The sequence below is a fragment of the Lissotriton helveticus genome, assembly GCF_964261635.1.
Source record: "Lissotriton helveticus chromosome 1_1 unlocalized genomic scaffold, aLisHel1.1 SUPER_1_unloc_16, whole genome shotgun sequence".
Classification (NCBI taxonomy): domain Eukaryota; kingdom Metazoa; phylum Chordata; class Amphibia; order Caudata; family Salamandridae; genus Lissotriton; species Lissotriton helveticus.
Window position 1 is genome coordinate 3,543,661 of NW_027611655.1, and position 22,645 is coordinate 3,566,305.

A 22,645-nucleotide genomic window follows, 5' to 3' on the forward strand; every position below is an offset into this window, starting at 1 on the left:
AAACAAGCAAGGACTGCTTGTCTGCGTGAGCGGATACTTAGTTCGTTAAAGGCTGTTTTTAACAGGGCTGCTCTCTCCTCGTTCAGCCTCGAGCAAGTGCATTGTAAATGTTCTAAGTCTTCGACTCCTATTCCGCACAGCCGGCATCTAGTCCCATAGTTCGTTCTCAGCCACGGTGGTAGATATGGAATGGCAGGTAGGATCCCCAACCTATGTTTTAAAAAGGCTTCTTTTGTTTTCCAGCCATATCCCAGACCAAAATATGCTTGGAGCCCCGGTGTTTTGTATGTCCACAGAGTCATCCAGGCATGACGCCGGTGAGAAAAGGTGGCTTTGTCCTCCACATGAGAATCTCACCATGGGGGACCAAGTGAATCAGGTAACTTCAGCAAAAAAATCAAGTTCTTCCTATCGGCAGACAACCTAAAGACGGTTGTCACTGCACTCCTTATGTCCCGTCTGGACTATTGCAACAGCCTCTATCTTAATGTTCAGAAACAACATATGAACAAGTTGCAACTGGGCCAGAACGCGGCAGCAAGAATGCTGACGGGAACTCGTAGGTTTGCTTCGGTCAAAGGAGAACTTAAGAAACTGCTTTGGCTCCCAGTTCCACTTAGATCACGCTTTAAGGCACTTTGTGTCGTCTTTAAGGCGGTTAATGGGATTGGTCCGGAGTTTCTTAAAACCAAACTTACCTGGTATGTTCCTGCGTTCCTCCGGATCCAAATTAGTCCAAACATCCACCTTTAAGAAAACTAACTGGGGAGGCAGAAGTTTTCTCCACTGTGCCTCCAAAGCATGGAATGAACTTCCGTTCCATCTCAGAAATGCGCCAAACCTTTTTTCTTTTCGCAAGGGTTTGAAAACATGATTCTTCTCCCACTAAACAGCTGATACACCCCAGGTCACCAGTACTCAGCGCCAGGACACCCTAGGGTAGCAGTGCGCTTTACAAGTACAAATAACATAACATAACATAGACACACAGACACACACACACTCTCTCACTCACACACATTCTCACACATACCCACTGTACCTCACATAAGAAACATATATTTAACTTCTAAATGACACCTTCAACTAGGACCATTAGTAAACAGGTTCATGCAGAATTCAAAAGATCTTCTTGTAAGGATATCTGTGCAGTCATCCCCATGACAGGAAAGAAGAAATGCCGCTTGAATGAATAAAATGCTTTAGGATGCTAAGCATTCTTAAATTAAGAAATGAATGAAAGCTAAGCCAGGAATAGAGAGAAACAGAAAAAGAAATAAGAAAGAGGACAAAAAAAGTAAAATCTATCTATATAAATAAAAATGTAACCGTTTGTTCAAAATCTCAAATCTCCGAAAGTTCTCCACCGATTGCTCTGAAATTTTGACACAATGTTGGATTCTAAAACATGTGTGCTTTTATATACATAATGTTGGATTCGAATATGCACGTGTCGAATATGTGCGTGTTTTTAAGGATTTTAGGATGCTAAGCATTCTTAAATTAAGAAATGAATGAAAGCTAAGCCAGGAATAGAGAGAAACAGAAAAAGAAATAAGAAAGAGGACAAAAAAAGTAAAATCTATCTATATAAATAAAAATGTAAAGTGTTCGTTTGTTCAAAATCTTAAATCTCCAAAAGTTCTTCACTGATTGCTTTAAAATTTTGACACAATGTTGGATTTGAATACGCGCATGTTGTTATATACACAACGTTGGATTCGGAAACGCGCGTGTCGCATACGCACGTGTTTTTAATCGAAAGCCCGAACAGACTATTGATTTGGTTGATGCGCAACAACTACAAGGTACGCATAGAGACAATAGTCTACATGTATTAGGATGGACAGTTGGTGTCAGGATGGCAGACCGTGAAGTGGGTGGAGGAAGGGGGAGGAGTTGGTTCAGTTTGCAACATAATTTAAAAGAACACGATGCAACCGCGACCTGCGGTTCTATTACATGTTATATATTAAGGATGCGTCCAAAAGCTACCATCTGTACTGATTGTTTCTGTTATATTAACTGATGTGATGTGATTTAAATATGTATCAAATTGATATTGGTAAAAACTGGATAACAAGCAGCAAAAACAAAAAAACATGAGTACTTACTATGATCCATGTACTACAAACTGTGGTTTTCAATACAGTTTGTTTAAAAAAAAAAGCTCAGGGCCAATCTTTAGAATTGTGCGGTTTAGATCTGGACACGGATTGCTTCTCAGGGACAATTATATGTTGCGTGTTCTAGATTCAGCAAACCAGAGAATCTCTACATCTGCACAGACAATGGAACAACAAAAATATTGTATACCCACAAGCATTGTGAAATTAAACATATTAGAAACATGTGCTTACTCTTTTCTTTCTTTTCCCTTTAACCAGACTGAGCCACAGCAACGCGAGGCCGGGTACAGCTAGTAAAGATAATAAAAACAAGAGAAATAGAAAGTACAAAAGAAAGAAATGAGGCTCCCATATATTATATTCAGTGGTGCAGTGGTGCTTGTAATACGGCGGCCAGGATATCCGTCACGTTTGTGTCTGACTAACCCTGCCAGCGAACTCTAAATCAGGCTCTTGACACTTTGCAATGTTGCTTCTGTTAACTGTGCACCATTACTTCTTCAGAAGTCACGGGCAAGAGACACCTGGCAGCCTGTAACATACTTTTTATAATTACAAGGGTGTGATAACACTGCATAAACCACAAGGGCATATTAAATCGCAGGGTTCAAATAAACCCACACACACACCGTAAGATTAAACTGTACTAAACACACAAGCCTCAAAAAATCTGCAAAAAAGGAAATGCAGAACACCTTGTACTCCCTATATAAGGATGAGCGGGAGACGGTAAAGGTCAGGAAAAAAACTGTGCGCAACTACATGGCTATTGAACGGTACAGTTATCCGCTTCATATGTATTTGTCTTTACCAATGAGCCGTTGGAAGACAAGCTTACTGTTCCGTTTAAGAGCTGGTACAGTTTGATTCTCACTTTGCTTCCCACTTGGCCACAGCCTAACTTCGAATTTTAACTTGTGTTCTTGTGATGGGAGGAGTGAGCAAACTATTATGCACTTTATATTTTTCTGCAAATACTATATCAAATATTTTAAACAGTTTTTATGTCCCTATTTTAATAAAAGAAGACCAATTACTTTGGAGGTAGCATATCGATTAATAGTAGAATTAGATGATGTTGAACTTATATTTCGCACTAGCACTTTCTTAAAAAACGCAATAAGGGCGCGGAGATCCATGATGGACCCTTGATACTGCTTAACATAAACTGTGATGTGTTCCTTTTTTAACAATTACATATACTGATATGATGTACAGTTTTGCACAAGTCACTTTCTGAAACCTGTATATTTTATTTTAGTCCTTTGCATTCATTATTGGGATGTATTGTCTTGTGTGTTTTTATGGGTACTGTCGTATCCGAATAAAGTTGAACTGACTGACTGACTGACTGACAAGCCTCAATAACAGGTAGCTAATACAAAGACTGATGGACATAATGAAGCAGAACTAGAGATACATGCATAGCACAGACAAGATAAAGGTCTTGATTATGAGTTTGGTGAGCAGGGTACTCCTTCACAAGCGTGGTGGAGTATCCTGTCCAACAAACGGATGGTCTGCCTGACCTAATGCAAGTCAGCTGGATTGTCATGTGTCCAGCCTTACTTGAGTGGCATCTGTGTAATACATCAAACGGCCCTTCCTCTCTAGATCAGGCTGTCTGACGTATTTTTCTCTTATTCGGGACCACCAGGGAATACCTGGCAGTCGTGATGAGAATTTGTTTTTAAATGAATCCCACTTCCTGGGAGAAAATTAATCAGGGAGAAAGTTCCAAGGGTGTGAGGGTGATTAGTTATTGTTTTTTAAAAAGCAACTCCAGCTTTGGAAGCTTGTTTTTTGAAAAACACAAAAGTTGGTGAATGGCCGCCTGAAACATCCCCAAGGGATCCAGAGAATTGTAGATCAACTTCCAATAGATGGTTGAGATTGCTTTTTCAGTCAGGGGATTAGTTAGCAGCTGGTCCTCCAGTGGGGATGCATCAGGCAACTTCCCCCTTCCCAGATGTGACCTTGCAGAGCGTGACCCACCTGCAAATGTCAGAACTGTCTTTAGTCACCTAATATACCTTTGTTGTAGGATTGTGAAGGACACAAGCGCCTGTCCCCTCCACACATCGCCTGGCCGTTCTAAGCAAATCAATCCCCATTTTTTGAAGCCCTGCAATACTCCCGCTGCACTTAAGAGAACACCATCATACAGTGGAGTAATTTCAGTCAGCTTACCTTCTCAGCCTAAACACTTGGTAGCCTCTTTCCACACCCGTACCACTGTTTAGGTATGAGTAGGTAGGGCGCACTCATACTTTCTTCGATACAGCACCGGGGTGGGGTAACCTCTCTTGCCCATGGCCAAACTATCTACCCGGTAAGCAGGATCCTCACGGGCCCACAAAAACCCAGTTGTTGACTGCCACCAGCTGCGTGGCCCAGTAATACTTGCGAATGCTCCGGACCACCAGTCCTCCTTAAACTCCCCTCTGCACCTTATTGAGCTTGATAGCCACCATCCCACAACAGGAGCCGAAGTTCTCAGTCTTCCTTTTGAAAGAAAATGTCTTGTGGGATGTTAAAGGACGGTTTTTGCACGATGTACAGGAGACCCTGGAGGGTCATCACTTTAAATAGGGCCACTCGTCCAAGTAAGGAGAGCGGGAGCGCCCGCAAGTGTAGGGCATCCTAGCGAAGCCGGTCTAATTTCGGGAGTATGTTCCTGCCTGTGGCTCTCTTGTAATAAACACGCCCAAATATTTAAAGCCTTGTAGTTCCACCCGAACTGTGCACCTAGAGTCCAGCCGCAGGGTCCCTGCCACCAGCAGGAATATTAAGGACTTCTTCCAATTGATCTTATATCCGTAATAATCTCCAAATATGTGAAAAATGTGTAGGATTTGTTCACTCGAAAAGGCTGATTACGTGTCCTACAGCAAAACGTCAGCGTAGAGGGAGATTCTCTCATCCCAGTCCTGATCAACTGGAATACCCCATATGAGAGGTCCTGGCGAACCTACGCACGTGTGAAGAGCATAGGAGACAAGGAACATCCCTGTTGGACGGCAAATACTCGGGTGACTGTGTTATTGACGTGCATGCACTCTAGAGGGGCTGCATTCAAGAGCTTGACAGCAGTGCCACTGGTTCAGCAAAGGAATCCCCTGTTGCGTGTGGTACTCCATTAAGGTGTCAGAGATTTAAGCGCGTTCCCTGGTGTGGCATGAAGCTACTGTCCGCAGGCAGATCGCCGGGGCCTATTCAAAGACCTTAGTCTCAAAATTAAGCAGGGAGATAAGTCGATAAGACCCACACTCAGTTGCTGGTTCGTCCTTTTTGGGATGACCGCCACCTCAGACGTTCTTTGGTCCTCTGGGAGGCACCCTTATTTTCAGGCAGTCTGAAACATACTCTGGAGGTACTCCCTGATTTTATCCATCATGCCTTTATATAATTCTAACGGGAGCCTTGTTGTCAGTGTCCTCAAGGATCCAGTTCCGTCCTTTGTCTTGTCTCTAACCATGTAAGCAACTCATTGGCTTTATCACCGACATCATAGAGACAATGCTGGGTAGCCAGCGCATGAGTGCACGCTATTTTCCATTAGTGCTCTTAATGTGTGTTGCTTCAGTTGATGGTGTAATGGGAGAGAAACTGATTCCCCACTTGCCAGGCGTGCCTCCAGGAAAGCATATTCCCTGTCCTGAGCCTCGCACTTCAATTTACGTTCCTTTGGCATTCTCCCAATCAAGGCTTGTGTGTGGCCTCGAATCACTGCCTTGAATTCATCCTATAGCACACAAGCTGATTCAACAGGCCGCCCGTTCTCCTTAAAATAGAAGTCTGCTCCATCTCTCATACGAGCTTTGAACGTCTTGTCTTAAAAATATCACGGATCAACCCTTGGGGGTAGCATGAATTCCACAACCGGACCATCGAGTTGCATCTCCACCAGCGAATGGTCTGAGATTCCCCCTGCTATGTGCATAGCAGCTCTAAAATCAACTTTATGGACAGTCTGCGTGAAAGGATGGTGCAGGCATGTCAGACTACCATGTGCTGCAGACAGGTGCGTCCGGTTCTGATACCCTCTTCCCCTCTAGGGGCATTTAGGAGTATCATGAATATAGTATAGGGTCAGTTCTGTCACTCCAGTCACCCCAATGCGTGTATGCTCTGTCGTAAGCGTCTTACCCTTTCACAGGATGAGTCAGTCTTGTCTGGGTCTCTTTCCTGTTTCCCGGCACTTGAATGGCACGCCATAACACTCGAGAGAGCAGTGACCCACCAGCAGGCTTTTGTGGAGCGCTTTTGTCCTGGATGTAAGGCTGCATACAGTAGGGCACCCACTCTGTCTTTTCTTTGCCTTTGCCTGAAGATCAGCAGTCCCAAGGTAGCAGCCACACCTGGCCTGTCGGGAAGTGCAGCCCCTCTGGAGGCCCGACCGTCAGCAATTGACCCCACACTGTGGCCGGCTGGACCACAGGCGTAAGCTCAGACAGGGTGTTCGACACTGGAGTAGTTGTAGTCCCTCATGGGCCTCTGACACAGAGTAGTCAGACATTCAGCAGCTAAAAGCCCAACGCATGCTCTCCAGGAAGCCAGTAGATTCAGACCCTGTTGTGTTAGGAATTTGGCAAATGCAACCTTGAACGGGCTGTTGGCAGCACACAATCGTCCAACTGGGCCTCAACAATCTCGTTGTTGTAGAGTTTTATTTTCTGCCTTGAACTGTTGGGAGAGTCTTGGCGGGGGAGGAGGGGGCCACTCAGACTAGCTGGTCCTGCTGGATGGCTTTCCGGCCCGCCCTACAGATAACGAGGATGTGTCGGACCTTGCTTCTTCCAGGACAGCCTTGTCCTCCTGCTGGATAGTCAAACTCCCTTCCCTTTCTTACCAGACAGGCAGGCTTCTAGGCAGACTTCTAGGCTCTTCAGGACAGGTACACAGCTTCTCCATTAAGTAATTCAGCCTGCAGGTGATGTCCCTTCAACTTAGATAGACTGTCAGCCTGACACCATCCTTGGTGGCACAGCGGGCACCTAAGTACTTTGTAGAGCACTTTATTCCTTGGTAACAGAGGACTTTGAACTCGGGTATAAAAAAGGGATAGATGGTCCCACTTGTATACACAACTGGCAGGCAGGAGATGCAGTTTACTCTGTTGCACTCTCACATTGCTTTTATGCTATGCACACCAACACCCTAAACACGCACTTGATGTTAGTGCAAAGTCTGTGCACAGGCATAGAAATGGAGCATTACATAGGTGTGTCAGCAGGACGCCACTTCACTGACCATGATGCAAAGATCACATCAGGCTATTGATCCTTACAGCAGGGTGCATTGCCACCACCGCTCTAGCTGTTAAACCCATGACAGTACTCTGCCTTAAATAAGGGTACACTTGGTGTGACCCTCCAGGTCACAGGACCGGTCCAAGACCTCTCATAGTCCCTTGTTAGAAGTTGCATAGTACTGGGGTGGCAGAAAAATCTCGTGTAATTGTTTTTTTTTAACTTTGTGATATATTTACCCCAGTAACGTGCAGTCACAAGTTTGATGCCATGGACAGGGGAGTTGCCATGAGGAACAGATTCTTCTGCTTGCTTGTCAATCCACCTGCCATTCACTATTTCATAGTGTGTTTCTGCTTTTATTTACCACTAGTTTTAAGCAGGTGGTAGATAAATGCATGTGGTTGGTTGAGGGGGGGCGATGGGTGAAGCAGGGGAGGGAAGGGTAAAGAAATGTCTAACAAAGGGAAGAATTTTGTGTTTCCCCCAGTTAGTAAAAAAAACAGCATAAGTCTTGGCTGCTTCTGCTGCACCCAGAGTCTTGTGCGTCTTTTCAGTCTAATTTTCCTGTCTGGAAAAAAATGGTGTCCTGTTTTTCTGCACCCGGTACATCCAGGTGCAGAAAAACCTAACAACTGATAATCAGGTGAAATAAAATGAGCACATGAAAGTACGCCTTAATTTCATTGCCCTTGATTCATACTCTGGACCATAGTCGAGGGATAGGTCTAGGCATAGTCCTCGCAGCACACAATAGATTTGCTTGAGGCAGAAGCCAAAACTCAAAAGTCAGGATACCCGATACAAGTAGGTGGTAACTCAGGCAGGGGAAAACGCCTGCTGTCCATGGAGGGGAAATTCCCGTCCCAGAAATCTACATTAAAAATTAATTAATAGTATCCTTTTTTAAATATCTGTTTGGTGCTAGTGAATATGACTTTAATTTCTGCATTTGGGATTCTAAGTTAAAACTCCATAGGGTGCATGTATCCATTGTGAGCTTAATAAAATGTCGAAAATTCTATAAATCCTCACTCCTACATCCAAGTACTCTCAGGGTACAATTCTACACTCTGCTCTGTCTGAAAAACAGCTCAACATTTTCAAAATTCTGCAACTCTGCATTGATTTGGCTTGTAAATTATATTTTTGGAAATTTTCATGTATTAACTATTTATTTTTAATACTATAGGTGATTGAAATTACTGACGAAGAAAGCAAGATTTAGCACCAGAAGTCAGTGCCATAAGAAGGATTATTTTGAAAAACTGAAGGACATCCAGCATTCTACGTTTAAACAATTTCCAAAATCTTGGTGTGGCGAGGAAGTGGGAGCTGAGGAAAGTACTATACTGTAAGTGAAGTCTCTAATTTAGCATTTCATTAACCCAGAGCAAAGCCATATCTGTGTACAGAATAACCTTCATCTAAAACATCATGTAATTCCAGAGAGGAAGCACACACTGCATAAAAAGAAAGTTATAACAAAAGGTTTCTTCTGCATACCATCAAAGAAAAGACGCTGAGAGAAGACTCCGAAGCTGACACGTTAACAACCAAAAGATTGGAAAATCACCTTTGTTCAACAACTGTTTTTAACCAGTTACGCAAGTTTGAGACTATCTGACTCTGGGTAGAAAACCACGACCCACTCTGCAAACTCTTGCGAAAACCTTAAAAATTCACCACTTTATTGTGTTCATAACCATCTCAGATTGTTTATTTTTTATTGTGTACTGTTCTGTAATTCTATGTAAATCGCCTCAACAGTATCTGATGTGAATGAGTGATATGTAAAACTGTTAAATATGAAAATGGATTAAATGAGCACAGTTGCGCTATAGGTAATGTAAATAAATCCTCGTCTTCAGAACTACAAACCTTAACTTTACACCAAACATAGAAAGGGTAAAAGGAACTGATGTTCTGAGACTCGTGATCCACAATAGTACTGTGCACGTTCTAACGCCCTCCGTTACTGCCATTACGTCAGTGCAAAAAGGTACTTATCAGTTTAATTAATAAATATCAGACTAACACCTTATCACTGCATTGCTAAGAACCTATACAAATAGATTTGAGAAAATCTTCAGTCACAAAATAAGTTGCTGCCGGATAGGCTATAACCTAAAGACTATTATCTGCTAGAAATATTTCGACAGGTGTTACAGGGCTGCTTTCAGACATATTTTGCTCAATTGAAGTGTTAAAAAGATTACACACAATTTCTTTTAGAGATAAATGCTGAACATTATCTAAACAAGCCCGACTCTAAAATCAGGTTCACTCTTACTGTGGCATATAAGCAAGAGAAAACTAAACGTAGAGATATTAACTCTAGGAATACACCTTATAAAAACACGGACTGTGAGAACAAATTCATTGTTCAAAACCTCCTCAATCAAGGCAAAATAACCTAAGTTGGGGAAAAAAGTTACATGTGCCAAAAAAGATACAGCCATAAATCTTATCTCACAGAATTTGACACAATGCACACTGGGGGAAACCACTCTCAGTGCAAAGTATGCCAAAAAAGTTTCAGGCGTAAATCGTATCTCACTGTGCATATGAGAATCCACACTGGGGAAAAACCTTATCAGTGCTCTGAATGCCAGAAATGTTTCAGTGTAAAAAGTAGTCTTACACAGCACATAAGAATCCACACTGGGGAAAAGCCTTATCAGTGCTCTGAATGCCAGAAATGTTTCAGTGAAAAAAGCGTTCTCAGTCAGCATATAAGAACCCACACTGGGGAAAAACCTTATCAGTGCACTGAATGCCACAAATGTTTCAGTGATAAAAGCGTTCTCAGTCACCATACAAGAACCCACACTGGGGAAAAACCTTACCAGTGCTCTGAATGCCAGAAATGTTTCAGTGAAAAACGCCAACTCACGGTGCATATAAAAACCCACACTGGGGAAAAACCTTTTCAGTGCTCTGAATGCCAGAAAAAATTCCAAAACAAAGGAAGTCTTTCTCAACATACAATAACCCACACAGTGAAAAAACCTTATCCATGCTCTGAATGTCAGAAATGTTTCAGTTACAAAAGCAGTCTCAATCAGCATATGAGAACCCACACTGGGGAAAAACCTTATCAGTGCTCTGAATGCCCAAAAGATTTCAAACTTAAATCACTTCTAACTGCACATGTGAGATTCCACACTGGGGAAAAACCTTATCAGTGCTCTGATTGCCAGAAATGTTTCAGTGACAAAATAGGACTCACTCAACATATACGAACCCACACTGGGGAAAAACCTTACCAGTGCTCTGAATGCCACAAATGTTTCAGTGTAAAACGCAATCTCACTCAGCATATAAGAACCCACACTGGGGAAAAACCTTATCAGTGCTCTGAATGCCAGAAATGTTTCAGTGAAAAAATCAGACTCGCTCAGCATATAAGAACCCACACTGGGGAAAAACCTTATCAGTGCTCTGAATGCCACAAATGTTTCAGTAAAAAAAGCAGTCTCACTCAGCATATAAGATTCCACACTGGGGAAAAGCATTATCAGTGCTCTGAATGCCACAAATATTTCAGTGAAAAAAGCGGTCTCAGTCAGCATATAAGAACCCACACTGGGGAAAAACCTTATCAGTGCTCTGAATGCCACAAATGTTTCAGTGAAAAAAGCAGTCTCACTCAGCATATAAGAACCCACACTGGGGAAAAACCTTATCAGTGCTCTGAATGCCACAAATGTTTCAGTGAAAAAAGCAGTCTCACTCAGCATATAAGAATCCACACTGGGGAAAAGGCTTATCAGTGCTCTGAATGCCAGAAATGTTTCAGTGAAAATAGCAATCTCACTCAGCATATAAGAATCCACACTGGGGAAAAACCTTATCAGTGCTCCGAATGCCTAAAATGTTTCAGCCGTAAATCTCATCTCACTGGACATGTGAGAATCCACACTGGTGAATAAAATTATCAGTGTTCTAAATGTCAGAAAAGATTCAGAGGTAGAGATGGTTACAAGTGCCATAAGAAAACACACCATCAAAATAATCAGTTCTCCGAATGCCAGAAAAGCATACATTTTAAACTCAATCTCACTCTACATGAGCAGACGCACACAGGGGAAAAACATTACCAATTTCTGTGAATACCAGAAATTCCTATTTGATAGGCACAGCCTCACTAACCATAATCCACTCCATACTGATGAAAACCTTATGAGTGCTCTGAATGACAGAAAAGCTGCAGAGAAAAACGCTATCTCACCATGAGAAACTCCACACTGAAGAAAATCCTTATGCCTTAAAAGCTTGAATCTGAAAGACAGAGTTATGCTTCATGAGAAATCCCACTCTGGGGAAAAACCTTATGAGTGCTCGAAATGCAAGCAAAGTTTTGGTCACAAATTACATCTCACTTGTCGTGAGCAACGGGAGAAAAAAGCCTTATGTGTTCTGAATGTCAGATAAGGTTTAATCACAAATACAATGTCACTTCACATGAGAGAATTCACACTGGACTAAAGCCTTATACAGGAGGGGAAAGCCAGAAACGTTATACTCAGAAAGGAGATCTCACTAAACATGAGAAATGCACCCGCACCAGGTAAGAAGTAACGCTTATCTTGAGTTGCAGAAAAGCTTCTAACAACCTGACTTTACATGAGAGAGCACATATTGTAGTTGCAATAGGATTAATCAGGAAATTCTTGCAGGATAACAGGCTGCCCGCATGCAACCTCCAAAGAAATTTTAGGCCTTGAAAATGTTTTAATTGCAACAAAATCCACAATTTGAGTATCTGAAAGTTACAAAACTATCAAGGTCTTTACTTGACACAGAGAAGTGTTAGTACTTGCAAACATCAGCTAATTAACAAAAAATTCATAATATTAATGTCTTACATTTTCTCCACCCAAAAGGTTTCTACTCACACTTGTTTCTTAACATATGACTGAAATCTAGATTTTCATGCTAAGATTAGGCCTAGGCGGTGTTCCTCAATAAAGAACTCGGCAAAGTGTCAAAAAACTCAACCGCTCAACGCGGAGTTCTGCGAGCAGCAGAGTGCTTTAGGGTCAATTTGAACCGCTTTTTCGGCGAGTAGATCCCAAAATGATTAGTGGTGAATTAGTGTAGGGAAATATAAAATGGATTTGAGAGCTGGACATGTTGGTCTGTTAGTTGGGTTGAAAAAGAGACTGGAGGGATAGAAGAGGGAAGGTTTTGCATTTATATAGCGCTTGCTACCCCTGATGAAGTGTTGAAGCGCTTTTCAGCGAGTAGCATGCTACTCCAGAACCCAAAAAGATGAATAGATAGATCAATTATTGTGGGTAGGTTGTTTTATTATATAAATACAACTGTACGAAAATTTATAAAATTCTCTTGTAAAGTTGTATCCAAGTGGCAAGTATAGTCTCTGATAATAATGTATACAAAGTTGGCCTGCCATCAAGACTGATGCCCCGTAATATTGATGCAAAGTCAATTGTGCTGAAGTATTTTAGACTCTTGTTGAATTGTAACATCCACCTTGTAGTGTTGTAGACGAATCTAGGACCCTAGTGTAATTTTTCCTGATTCATGCCCTTATATAGGTATAACTTATTATATCCTTACATAGGCATAAGAATCTTAACCATATATAGACATAGCCAATGCAGTCCAAATACGGCATGGCTACTTCCACAAGTTCCTAGAATCCACAACGAATTCTTGGAGAAACTAAACTTCAGCAGTCCGGGACTTCCCCCTGCTTAAGTATTGATTTGTCCAAGAACTCATGGATTTTTCAAAGAACTGCGAGTTCTTAGTGAGGTTATTATGTCCAATTTTACGTCAAACTCGGCACCTTCCAGGTATAAATATACCCACATCTGCCCTAGCAAACACACGGTGGTTTGGAGCAGATCGACTAACTACTTGCCCGATGCCCTGCTGTAGCGAGTGCCGAAGGAAGCCGACCCTCCAGCTGATGCACTGAGAAAGATGCTGTCTTTTCTTTTGCCGAGAAATCCAGCTCCAGTGTTTCCCTGCTACCCTTGCGGGTTACTGGGAGATCGAGTCCTGAGAGAGAGATACAAGACCTCCTTCATTCTAAAACCAAGGTATGGAGCTCCTTAGACCCTTAGAGAAATCTTGGATAGATTCTTGGCAAAAAATACTGAACTTAAGCTACACCTCACTTACTTCTTCCCTCGTACTAGACTTAGGTTAGGTACACCGGGGTAGGCGTATTTTAGAAGCACCAGTTGAGTACTTTTAGTCGTTATTTATCATTGCATGCATTTTATCAGTTTTATGTATCTTATGGCTTAGAAACCGTATCATGCTTTTACAGTATTAGTTCATAATACTCTTTTGCCATTGTAGCAATTCACTTCTCTTGCATGAGAAAGAAGACTGCTCAATAAATAACCTTTTTTATTGAAAACACCTGTCTCTCTATTTCTCTGCAAATCCTGGTGAAACGAAGCATGCACAATTGACTGAGTGAAATAGCAATCTATTGTTTCCGCGACTCTAGAGATATATTTCTTATTCTTGGGTAACAAAGCTGTCATGTTTATGCGGTTATCAGAAACTAATCCCTTCTTGTGAAGTCGAGAACGTTTCTAGTGACCTCTGAGCTAGCTGGCATTCACAATTAAGTCTAACATATTCAATAGAGACCTAGTCGACTTCAGTCCTACGTCTAAACTATTGTTTATGTTATTCCAATGCGCAGAGCCTATTGGGAATATAGGAACTACACTACAGTAGGTACTGTTGTTTGTATCATGTCCACATTGTAGGCAGACACAAACGCCAAAATTGTGCACTATTTATATTAAGCATAATGTAGGTGAACAGATCACAGTAACCACTGTACAAGCTGTAGTAGGTGCTTAGAAGTAGAGTGACATAGAGGGCAATAAACACTCCACTAACTCTGTCACTCGCTTAGTACAGACGAACGCCAAAGGCTTCGTACATGATGAAGCATCAGAGTGCACCCTCTTTCTTTGTCCCATGGGCATTTTGGCTTTTGTTCTACAGAAGAGGCTGCAGACACTTACATAGCCCTTTATGTAGTGTGGATCACGTAGGAGAGATTCTAAGCGGGCATGCTTTCCTTTGTATTGGGCATGGCCACATTCAAATGTGGGAAAACCTTTTGTCTTGCGACTGCACTGTATTATTGACACGGGCGAAAGGGCAAACAAGCAGTTAGGAGGCGCACTGATTGTATACCACCACCTGACAGGATGGTGACAGACCCCACCCACCTGCAGGGGAAACGTGCCACCTCACTTAATAGCTGCCGGACGCTTTACTTTGTAAGCAGACTGGTGGTTTACAACTGTACCTACGTTGGGGCACCACATGCTTTTTCCAGCATAATCTGGTGTACTCCCCCTGTGTGACATGACAGCACCCACTGAAGACTGCACCGTTGTGTAGTCTGGAACAGTGCACCTTCCCTGTAATTCTGAACTGGGCCTTTAAATATGGTACTATTTTGTGTGCCTATTTAATTCAGGTATACAAAGAATGTGGTACTACTTGTATACTAAGGTACATAATGAGATTACGTAGAATACACCTCTGCGTGCCTAATGCGTCCATTTGCATTTCAAGACCAGTGATTAATGTGGCTTTATGAAGTTCAACGCCATTGGGTGTTCCCGACCTGTCTTATACTTGCATATGGAAAAGATGTGCCATTTGGAACCTAAAGATAGATAAACATATTCAAAGGTCACGATTTAAGTCTGCATCTAAAATAAAACTGTAAATTAGGAGAGGTGATAAGTGAGATGTTAAAAGGCAGCCGCTTATCGAGCTGCATTTGTACACAGGCCTCCCTATATTATGAGATCTATTCCTGCTTCAGTCCTTAATTGCAATGAATACTTTAATACCCAGGCATGAAGTCATTGTCGAGCAGTTTAAATAGCCACTTGTCTCCCCACCTCTTCCCCAATGCATCCTTAACCAGTGGCCTAGCCAGTGTGCCCTGGGCCCTAAGGCAAGAAAGGAAATGTGACCCCTGCCTTCTGTTTGGACTGTGGAAAACAGCAATAATCATTGTTCTGTGGGCCCCTCAGGCCTCTGTTTGAACTGTGACAAACAGCAGTTATCAGGGTTCAGTGGGCCTTTAAGGCGTCTGGGACCTGGTGCCACTGCACCTGCTGCACCAATAGAAAGCTAAGCCCCTTCCCTTAACAGCTTCTATTCTAGCCCCACTGGTGAACTGAACCAGCCAAGTAATGATCTGGCCATATCTGCAGGCATGCAGCCGCCTCTTCGACTGAAGGGATTTAAGTCGCATGAAAGAAGCATGCGGGAAACAACTATTTTCTGAGGCAGTCAACCAACACCTTGTCTGTTCCAACCTGAATCCATTTAAAAGCAGGGACGAAAAAACGGTTCATCGTCATCTCTTGCTTATCAAAAGGGTAAAACAGATTCATCTAACATTACAGTGTACCACATAAAAAATTGTGATTCTGTGTACAAATTAAAACTAGCATGCATAAAGAAAGAGGAGCCTTTGGCCAAAATAGCCATTTCCCCTACCCATACTTCTAACACATCTTATACAAAGAAATGCTACCTACATTGTCATCCGGAAATAGTCATTAGCGCCTACTCATAAGCAAATGACATTTAGAATTCTCTTTCACTTCAAGCTTTCAAAAGTAAATTGATATAAAAGCAGTATTGAATTTTTTGACATTGTGTACTCTTACCAAAATTTAGAGCATCAATTTTATATGATACGCCATAGAAAAAAGGAGTTCTTTATATATACTAAACATCCAGAAACATCTGATAAACCAGTAATAAAGTCACTTCTAGCTTAGTTAGTTTATAGTCTTCTTTTTTAAGAGAAATTATTTCACATTGTTACTGGATCTGCATGGCTAAACACTTATAAGGTCCCAAAGGCGAGACCTATTGGCTATGCCAATCCTTGTTATTGATTGAGTACAATGAGCAGCAGAACTTTTGATTAGGTCCTGAAGAAAGCCGCAAACACCTCTTTGGAGGGTTAACAGGCTGAAACATGTTGACCTCTTATTACCTTTCACTCTGCTGCCCCCACAACCCTGAGCTCATTTTTGTGGTATTTCGTATACCATTCTCTATAACAAAACATGCCTGAACTCCTCCCTCTCAGTGAGGGGGCTGTACCCTGTACTGTAACTAGGTATAATGGTGGGAGGAGATTCCGAATGAGGAAGCATGCAACTATGGTGGGTGAGGGAAATCTTCCCTTTAAAGGGATATTTCATCTTAGCTAGGTCTTCATTTGCAGCTGTAATCCTCATAGACCCAAGGGTTTCTTTATTGGGGTAGAAATACATATTTACCCCTTCATTGTACGTTTAAGCACAGACCATTGCTTGAAATGTTGTGATCAATGTAGGAAAAATACTCTGTGCACTGAGAAAATGTGTTAAAATAACGGAAAGTTGATAATTGCATTTAATACCTTCTCATACCTGGATTTAGCTAGAAGAGAAGTCTGTTAATTTAAGTAGATTTTTGATACCAAAAGGTATAAGAAATTAGAGGATCTTTATCTGATATCTTTATCAGTAAATTATCTGAAATTATTGGACATAAACTTTTGCAAGTATTATTTCTAAAGATAAAGGTAGTTCTATATTTGTCTTTTCTAAACTAACCCCAGTGCGTATGACTACAACAACCACCTCTCTCAAATCAATATTGTGCTTGGTTTAGTGAGAAAGCTAAATGATCTAGGAGAAACCAGGACTGCGCGTCAGTATTTTTCTTAGGAAGCTTTAAGGTAGAGAGTGAAAACACTTTTTAGAATGCCCCAAAAATTGTGACATAGATATTTCAATATGTTTGACAAAAAGAATAGGTACATTTCATGACCATATTGAAATGGAAAATAAAATAATGGAAACAAATATTTACACCACATGACAAAAATATTAGAGACTACATTTCAGCAATATGTAGGAAATACTGAGGTTCATGTATTAATAATCCATTTGTTAAAAGTGGTTGCTTGTGGAGTCAGCACACTACTGTGTCTGTGATGGCTTTTAAATAAAGGCATTTTTAATGCACCCCATTTTACTTTCAGATTCACAAATGTCCCCTTAGGTTACTACCTCCTGTTACTGTTTTTCAGCCCACGTATGGTTTCAAAGCTCAATACATACCTTAAGGATGTATTACGTATTTAGAAGGGACACTATTAACATTCCCCTTCCAAATTCTTAATTGTTAAATGGGCTTAGTACATTTCAAAAAGGGTTTTAGCATTTGCAAACTCTGTGAATTACCGAATCAGTGGATTTTTGAATATTAAAACCCTTGGTACATGAGTCAATTTTTCTCAATTCCCTCCAAATTAAGTTTGCTAATAATGTTAGTTGAATGATAACCGGTGCACGTACCTATTTAGTGTTAGTGTTGCTTCAGATCAAATAAAAACCATCACACATAACTCTTACACAATGCTTAAAGACAGAATTTCTGACAACCAGCTTTAATGTTTTGTTAAATATATTTGCAAATGTTGTTACTTAAACAGGAAAGAAACTAAACCGGTCTCTGGACATACAATAGGTTGTAATCATAATCTTTCGATACATTTTCTGAGTTTCAGGAACAATGTGTGTCATCTGTGTTTACTCTAAACCACTATAATAAACATTTTCAATGCTTTTATATTTGATCTGTTTGTACTGGTTTCTATTGCAGACAATGATCTAGATTTAGACCAAGGATCAATTCCACCCATGGCTTTTAAAACCTATTTATCATTGATCTCTTTTAGTGTTATCGCAAATAAAACTGTAATAGAACTGATCTGAGAGATGGACCTTCAAGAATTAAAATCTGAATAGATTAGACCCACAAGCATTGCCTGACCACTGTATTTTACATCAATAGATTACTAATCAGCACATGTTGTCTAAGTACAATTCAATCATCTTCAATTTTTCGCGGAGCTCATGCTGGAACTGTGTGAATTCTTTTAAAATATGACATTTAAATGTCCAAAAGTTCAGGAATTCTAGTTTCAAGCCTGGTCAAACCTTAATGAATGCTATACCTAAAGATGCCCTTCTGTTCCTACATTTTATTGTGCACCATGATTCAGAAATGGCATGTTTTTGCTTTCAGAGGTAAAATTCTAAACATATTTATTGTTGTTGCCGTCTGACACATTATCACTAATTAGGAAGATAACAACAAGTGGTCCTGTGATGCTTGCTGGAATAGGAAGTGTTTAATCAAAAGGTGGATTGAATTCAAGTTTAGGTGACAATTTTACAAAAGTGTATGGCTTTTGTATATATTTAAAATTGTTGATCTCCAAAAAGGCCTAAATCAATAAATCGAATTGAAATTCAAGTTTATCATTTTAATCCTATTGTTGGAAAAGATGTGATTTTGAACCCCATGAGGCGGTTCCTTTCCAGGAAGTATTCAGGTTGTAATCATGAGTCAAATAATGCTGAGAAGGTTAATATATTCAAATTGAATTCTAATTACACATGAAATGTTCATTGTTCAATATATTTCACTTAGTATTTTAATGTGAGGACTTTATTGCTTAAGGAAAATAATTAGTATTTGTTTTTCTATATGTAGGAAGCATTACATTAATTAAACCACTGAATCCCACCTTCTTTCTTTCCTTTCCTGTTCTTTATGAATGTTTCTATTGTTGAACTTTAAAGACTGCCCAAAATTAAGAATTGTGCTCTACATAACTTTGCTGTGTTACAGTTTGTTGATTTTTATGTACAGCTTTCGTCTCTTATGTGTATGGCAACTGATGTTCTGTTTTGCTTTAATAATCAGCTTATGTTTATTAGGTTTTATTATTCAATAAAATGTTTCAAACACAACAAATGGTAGTTGATATGTATTTACAACTGCAGCATTTTTATTGTGTGGGCACATTCAAAGAGGCCAAAAATATGGTCTGGCGGTTGTTGGAGGACCACATTGGCATCAGGAGGGAGAGGTTTGGGCAGGTGATTGGGGATACATGTTAAGTTGGAAGTAGGGGGACTAACGCATGTACATTGTGTGGACTGTGACTCCTGGAGTTATTGTGAGGGATAACACGCTACCCTGTAAATGAATCCCCTAGTGATTAAAATCAACAAACTTTATTCGGTTTTATAAAAGAAAACCATAAAAGTCATACATAAAATGATAAAACATCTTCCAAGGTACAGATGGACAAATATAATATGTCCAAGTTAATCAAAACACAAGATACAAATTCATGAATTACAGTACAGAAGTTAATCGCAGCTTGACCGGAGTCTAACAGCGACCTGTTAAAGTAAAGCGTATGCAAAACAGTGTCTTTAGAGAGGAGTGGTAAAAAGATAAAAGCTGGTCTCACCCTCCTAAAACCTGCTTTTTTGAGAATGGGAATAATGAGACTTTGTAGTGACAGCATAAAAACTACAAAACATTATAAAGTGCATCATGTCCTGAGGAGAATTACTGTTGCAGCCACAGGGCATGAGGCACTGGCCTCTGTGGAAGCCGCAGGAGTGTGCCATTAGGTAATGCAAGAGGTTGAGCCAAAACCGGGTCAATAGAAAACGATCATGGATACTTTTAACCGCATCGCTGCTGCGGCGGCTTTTCCCGCTGTGTGCGGCGGTTTTTCAAAATACCGCGTTGCATGACGAGCTCAGCTCGTCATCAGCATCGAAGGGGTTAAGCCCTAGAAGATAAGGTTCGGTGGTTGGTACAGTTTTTAGCACAATGTACTTACACACACTAGGCTTACACATCTTATTTCCCTCACTATTACAGTGGCTCATTCTTAACAAACACTTCTTGACCAGAGAAAGGTCCCTCTTGCATAGGCGCTCAGGGTTAGCGAATAGTTCCTACCTACCCTGGAGAGGCCAACTCTTATATACTGGAACCAACGAATGCGTGAGACACGGTCAAGTGAAAGGCATTCCTGTAAGGTGTCTTTGCCGAGTGTTTTTTCTTGCTTAGCCCAAATATTAAGCCACAAAACCAGGGGACGGAATGCCAGTACATCTGAGAGGAAAGGCATCCCCAATTCTTCGTGCACAACATAAAACGGGGTGCTTTGTGGGACTGAAAGGCCCATCGCAGGAAAGAGTTTTCAGCACTTTACACTGCCCCTACCCCAATGTGGCCCAATATCTCACGCCCATAACTAACCTTTGAGATATATTTGGCTTCATATATCTTTAAAAGATCCTATATTGGCTTCCCTCCCACTCTGTTGGCAAAGTTAAAAACAGCTGCATAAGCTTTCCCTAGGTCCCCTTTCTACCAAGTAAGCAAAGGGCACCAACTCAAGGAATCATCAGACACAACTCCCAAATAGGAGAAAACATTGGTCTTCGGCATTGACGAAAGTCCGAGTTAAAAAGTGAACTGCTTAGCTTTACGATGTCCCACCTGCATAATGAACGACTTGGCATGATTAAATGAAAGGTCCAAGTCCTCCATAAAAAGGGAAAAAGAATTCAGAAGAAGTTGTAGGCCCCTAGTTGTCCTCGCCAAGAGGACTGCGTCATCCACGTATCGGAGGACTGGCAGGCTACGCTTGCCTACCTGGGGACAATCCGCATTTGTGGCTAAAAGGGCCTTCTCTAAGGAATTATTATATAGGTTAAAATGAAAGGGTGCTAAAATGAACCCCTGATGCACCCCTCTCTTGATGTCAAGCTGACTGGACACTTTCAGGTCCTTTGAATAGCGGACAACCGCGGTTGAATCGCGGTGAAGATCCCTCAGAAATATAATGATGTTACTGTCAATGCCAATGGAGGACATCAACTGCCACAGCTTGGACCTATTGACACAGTTGAATGCTGGGGACAGGTCCATGAAGGCTAGGTATATGGGGCTGGAACGAGCCACAGTGTATTTGTTCAGGACCATGGACAGGTTTAAACACTGCTCCACAGTGGAACGACCTGGTCGAAAGCTGTTTTGGATATCGGATAAAAAGTTGTTTTCATCAACCCAAGATACAAGTGTGTCATGTACCATGCGGCCCACCACCTCCACCACAGAGTCCAGCAGAGAAATGGGCCTATAACAATAGGTACTGTCCCGTTATCCCTTTTTAAATACCGGCACTATAATCGATAAAGCCCAAGAATCTGGCGGCCAACCTGGACTGCAGCATTGATGACAGCTGTGAGGACAGGCACCCTAGGTTTCTACGTGGGCGATGTGGAGATCTTGCGGGATCCTATCTGGCGCGGGGGCCTTGTTTTTAGAGAGACCCAGAATACCGCCTCTCACCTCTTGCATGGTGAAAATAAGTTGCGACTTGCTTTCCACCCTTACCTGCCTCTCAGTTGGCGGGGTATATGACTGGAAGATACCCTCAAAATGATGTATCCAATCATCCTCTGTGATTTGGGCATCCAGTAAATTAGCATTATTTGCAGATAAAAATGGGCTGTTAATAATGCCCCAGAACTTTGAGCTATTACACAGTGTACTAGCCTTCACTAAATCGATCCAGGCCTCCTCCTTCAGGGGGGAAACATCCTTTACAACGGATCCGCTACAACGCGGTACCATTACGATGCAGTTTTAACAACGGAAGTCGTTACAACGACTTTCGCTGGAGGGCGCTCTAGGATAGGGGATAGTTTAATTTACTATCCAACACCTTCCCTACTATCCACGGGGACTGGTGTTGGAATAGTAAATTATCAGCGCCCCCCCCAACACAAGTCGTTGTAACGACTTGCGTTGTTAAAACTGCGTCGTAAAGGGACGCGTTGTAACGGTGCGCGTTGTACCGTCATACATCCCCTTCAGGGCAGACTTGCGAGTTGCTACAGCAGCCTTATATGCTCTTTGTAGGCTTTTGACCTCCAACCGGTCTCTGGGCTTTAACAACCAAGGCCTGTCTCAGGTTCCTGGAAGCCTGGGAGCATGCCGAATCAAACCATCTTGGACCTGGTTGCTTACAGCCCCCACCCGGGGCCGTAGTAACTTCCTTCTGACAGTAGACATGGATCCAAATGTACCCATGGTGTCCGGAGCACTTGCCTCATCATCGAGACAGCTTGCAAACTTGCTGCGACACTGAGTTAAAAGGGACTCGTGGAGTAGCTCTGGGACAATACACCCCCACTTTACGCTCCTTTCCGCTTCCACCGCTTTAAGGGGGACACCAGCTCCCCAGCCCACCTTGGTGTGTCCGAGTGTTAAGGTCCAGCCTGTTAAGACACAAATGGGGTTGTGGTCACTACATTCACTCGCCTGCACAGAAAAATCGGT

General features: G+C 41.7%; 1 protein-coding gene and 1 long non-coding RNA gene across 3 annotated transcripts in view; both read left to right on the top strand.

Annotated features, from left to right (window-relative positions):
- LOC144805597 (uncharacterized) overlaps positions 1–9,222 on the top strand; it is a 62,577-nt gene extending 53,355 nt beyond the window's left edge. For both annotated transcript variants that reach the window (XR_013605552.1, XR_013605553.1), the window contains 2 exons: positions 8,574–8,735; positions 8,831–9,222. This is a non-coding gene — a long non-coding RNA (uncharacterized LOC144805597). The remainder of the gene's footprint in view (positions 1–8,573; positions 8,736–8,830) is intronic.
- A 603-nt stretch (positions 9,223–9,825) lies between these two features.
- LOC144805604 (uncharacterized) lies at positions 9,826–19,137 on the top strand. Its single transcript, XM_078672128.1, has one exon. The coding sequence runs from the start codon at positions 9,871–9,873 to the stop codon at positions 11,314–11,316; it is 1,446 nt and encodes a 481-aa protein (XP_078528254.1). The 5' UTR covers positions 9,826–9,870; the 3' UTR covers positions 11,317–19,137.
- The last annotated feature ends 3,508 nt before the right edge of the window (positions 19,138–22,645 follow it).

What these genes read in the sequence shown, in the direction of transcription:
- LOC144805604 (XM_078672128.1), top strand. Translation starts at nt 9,871, where the DNA reads ATGCACACTGGGGGAAACCACTCTCAGTGCAAAGTATGCCAAAAAAGT.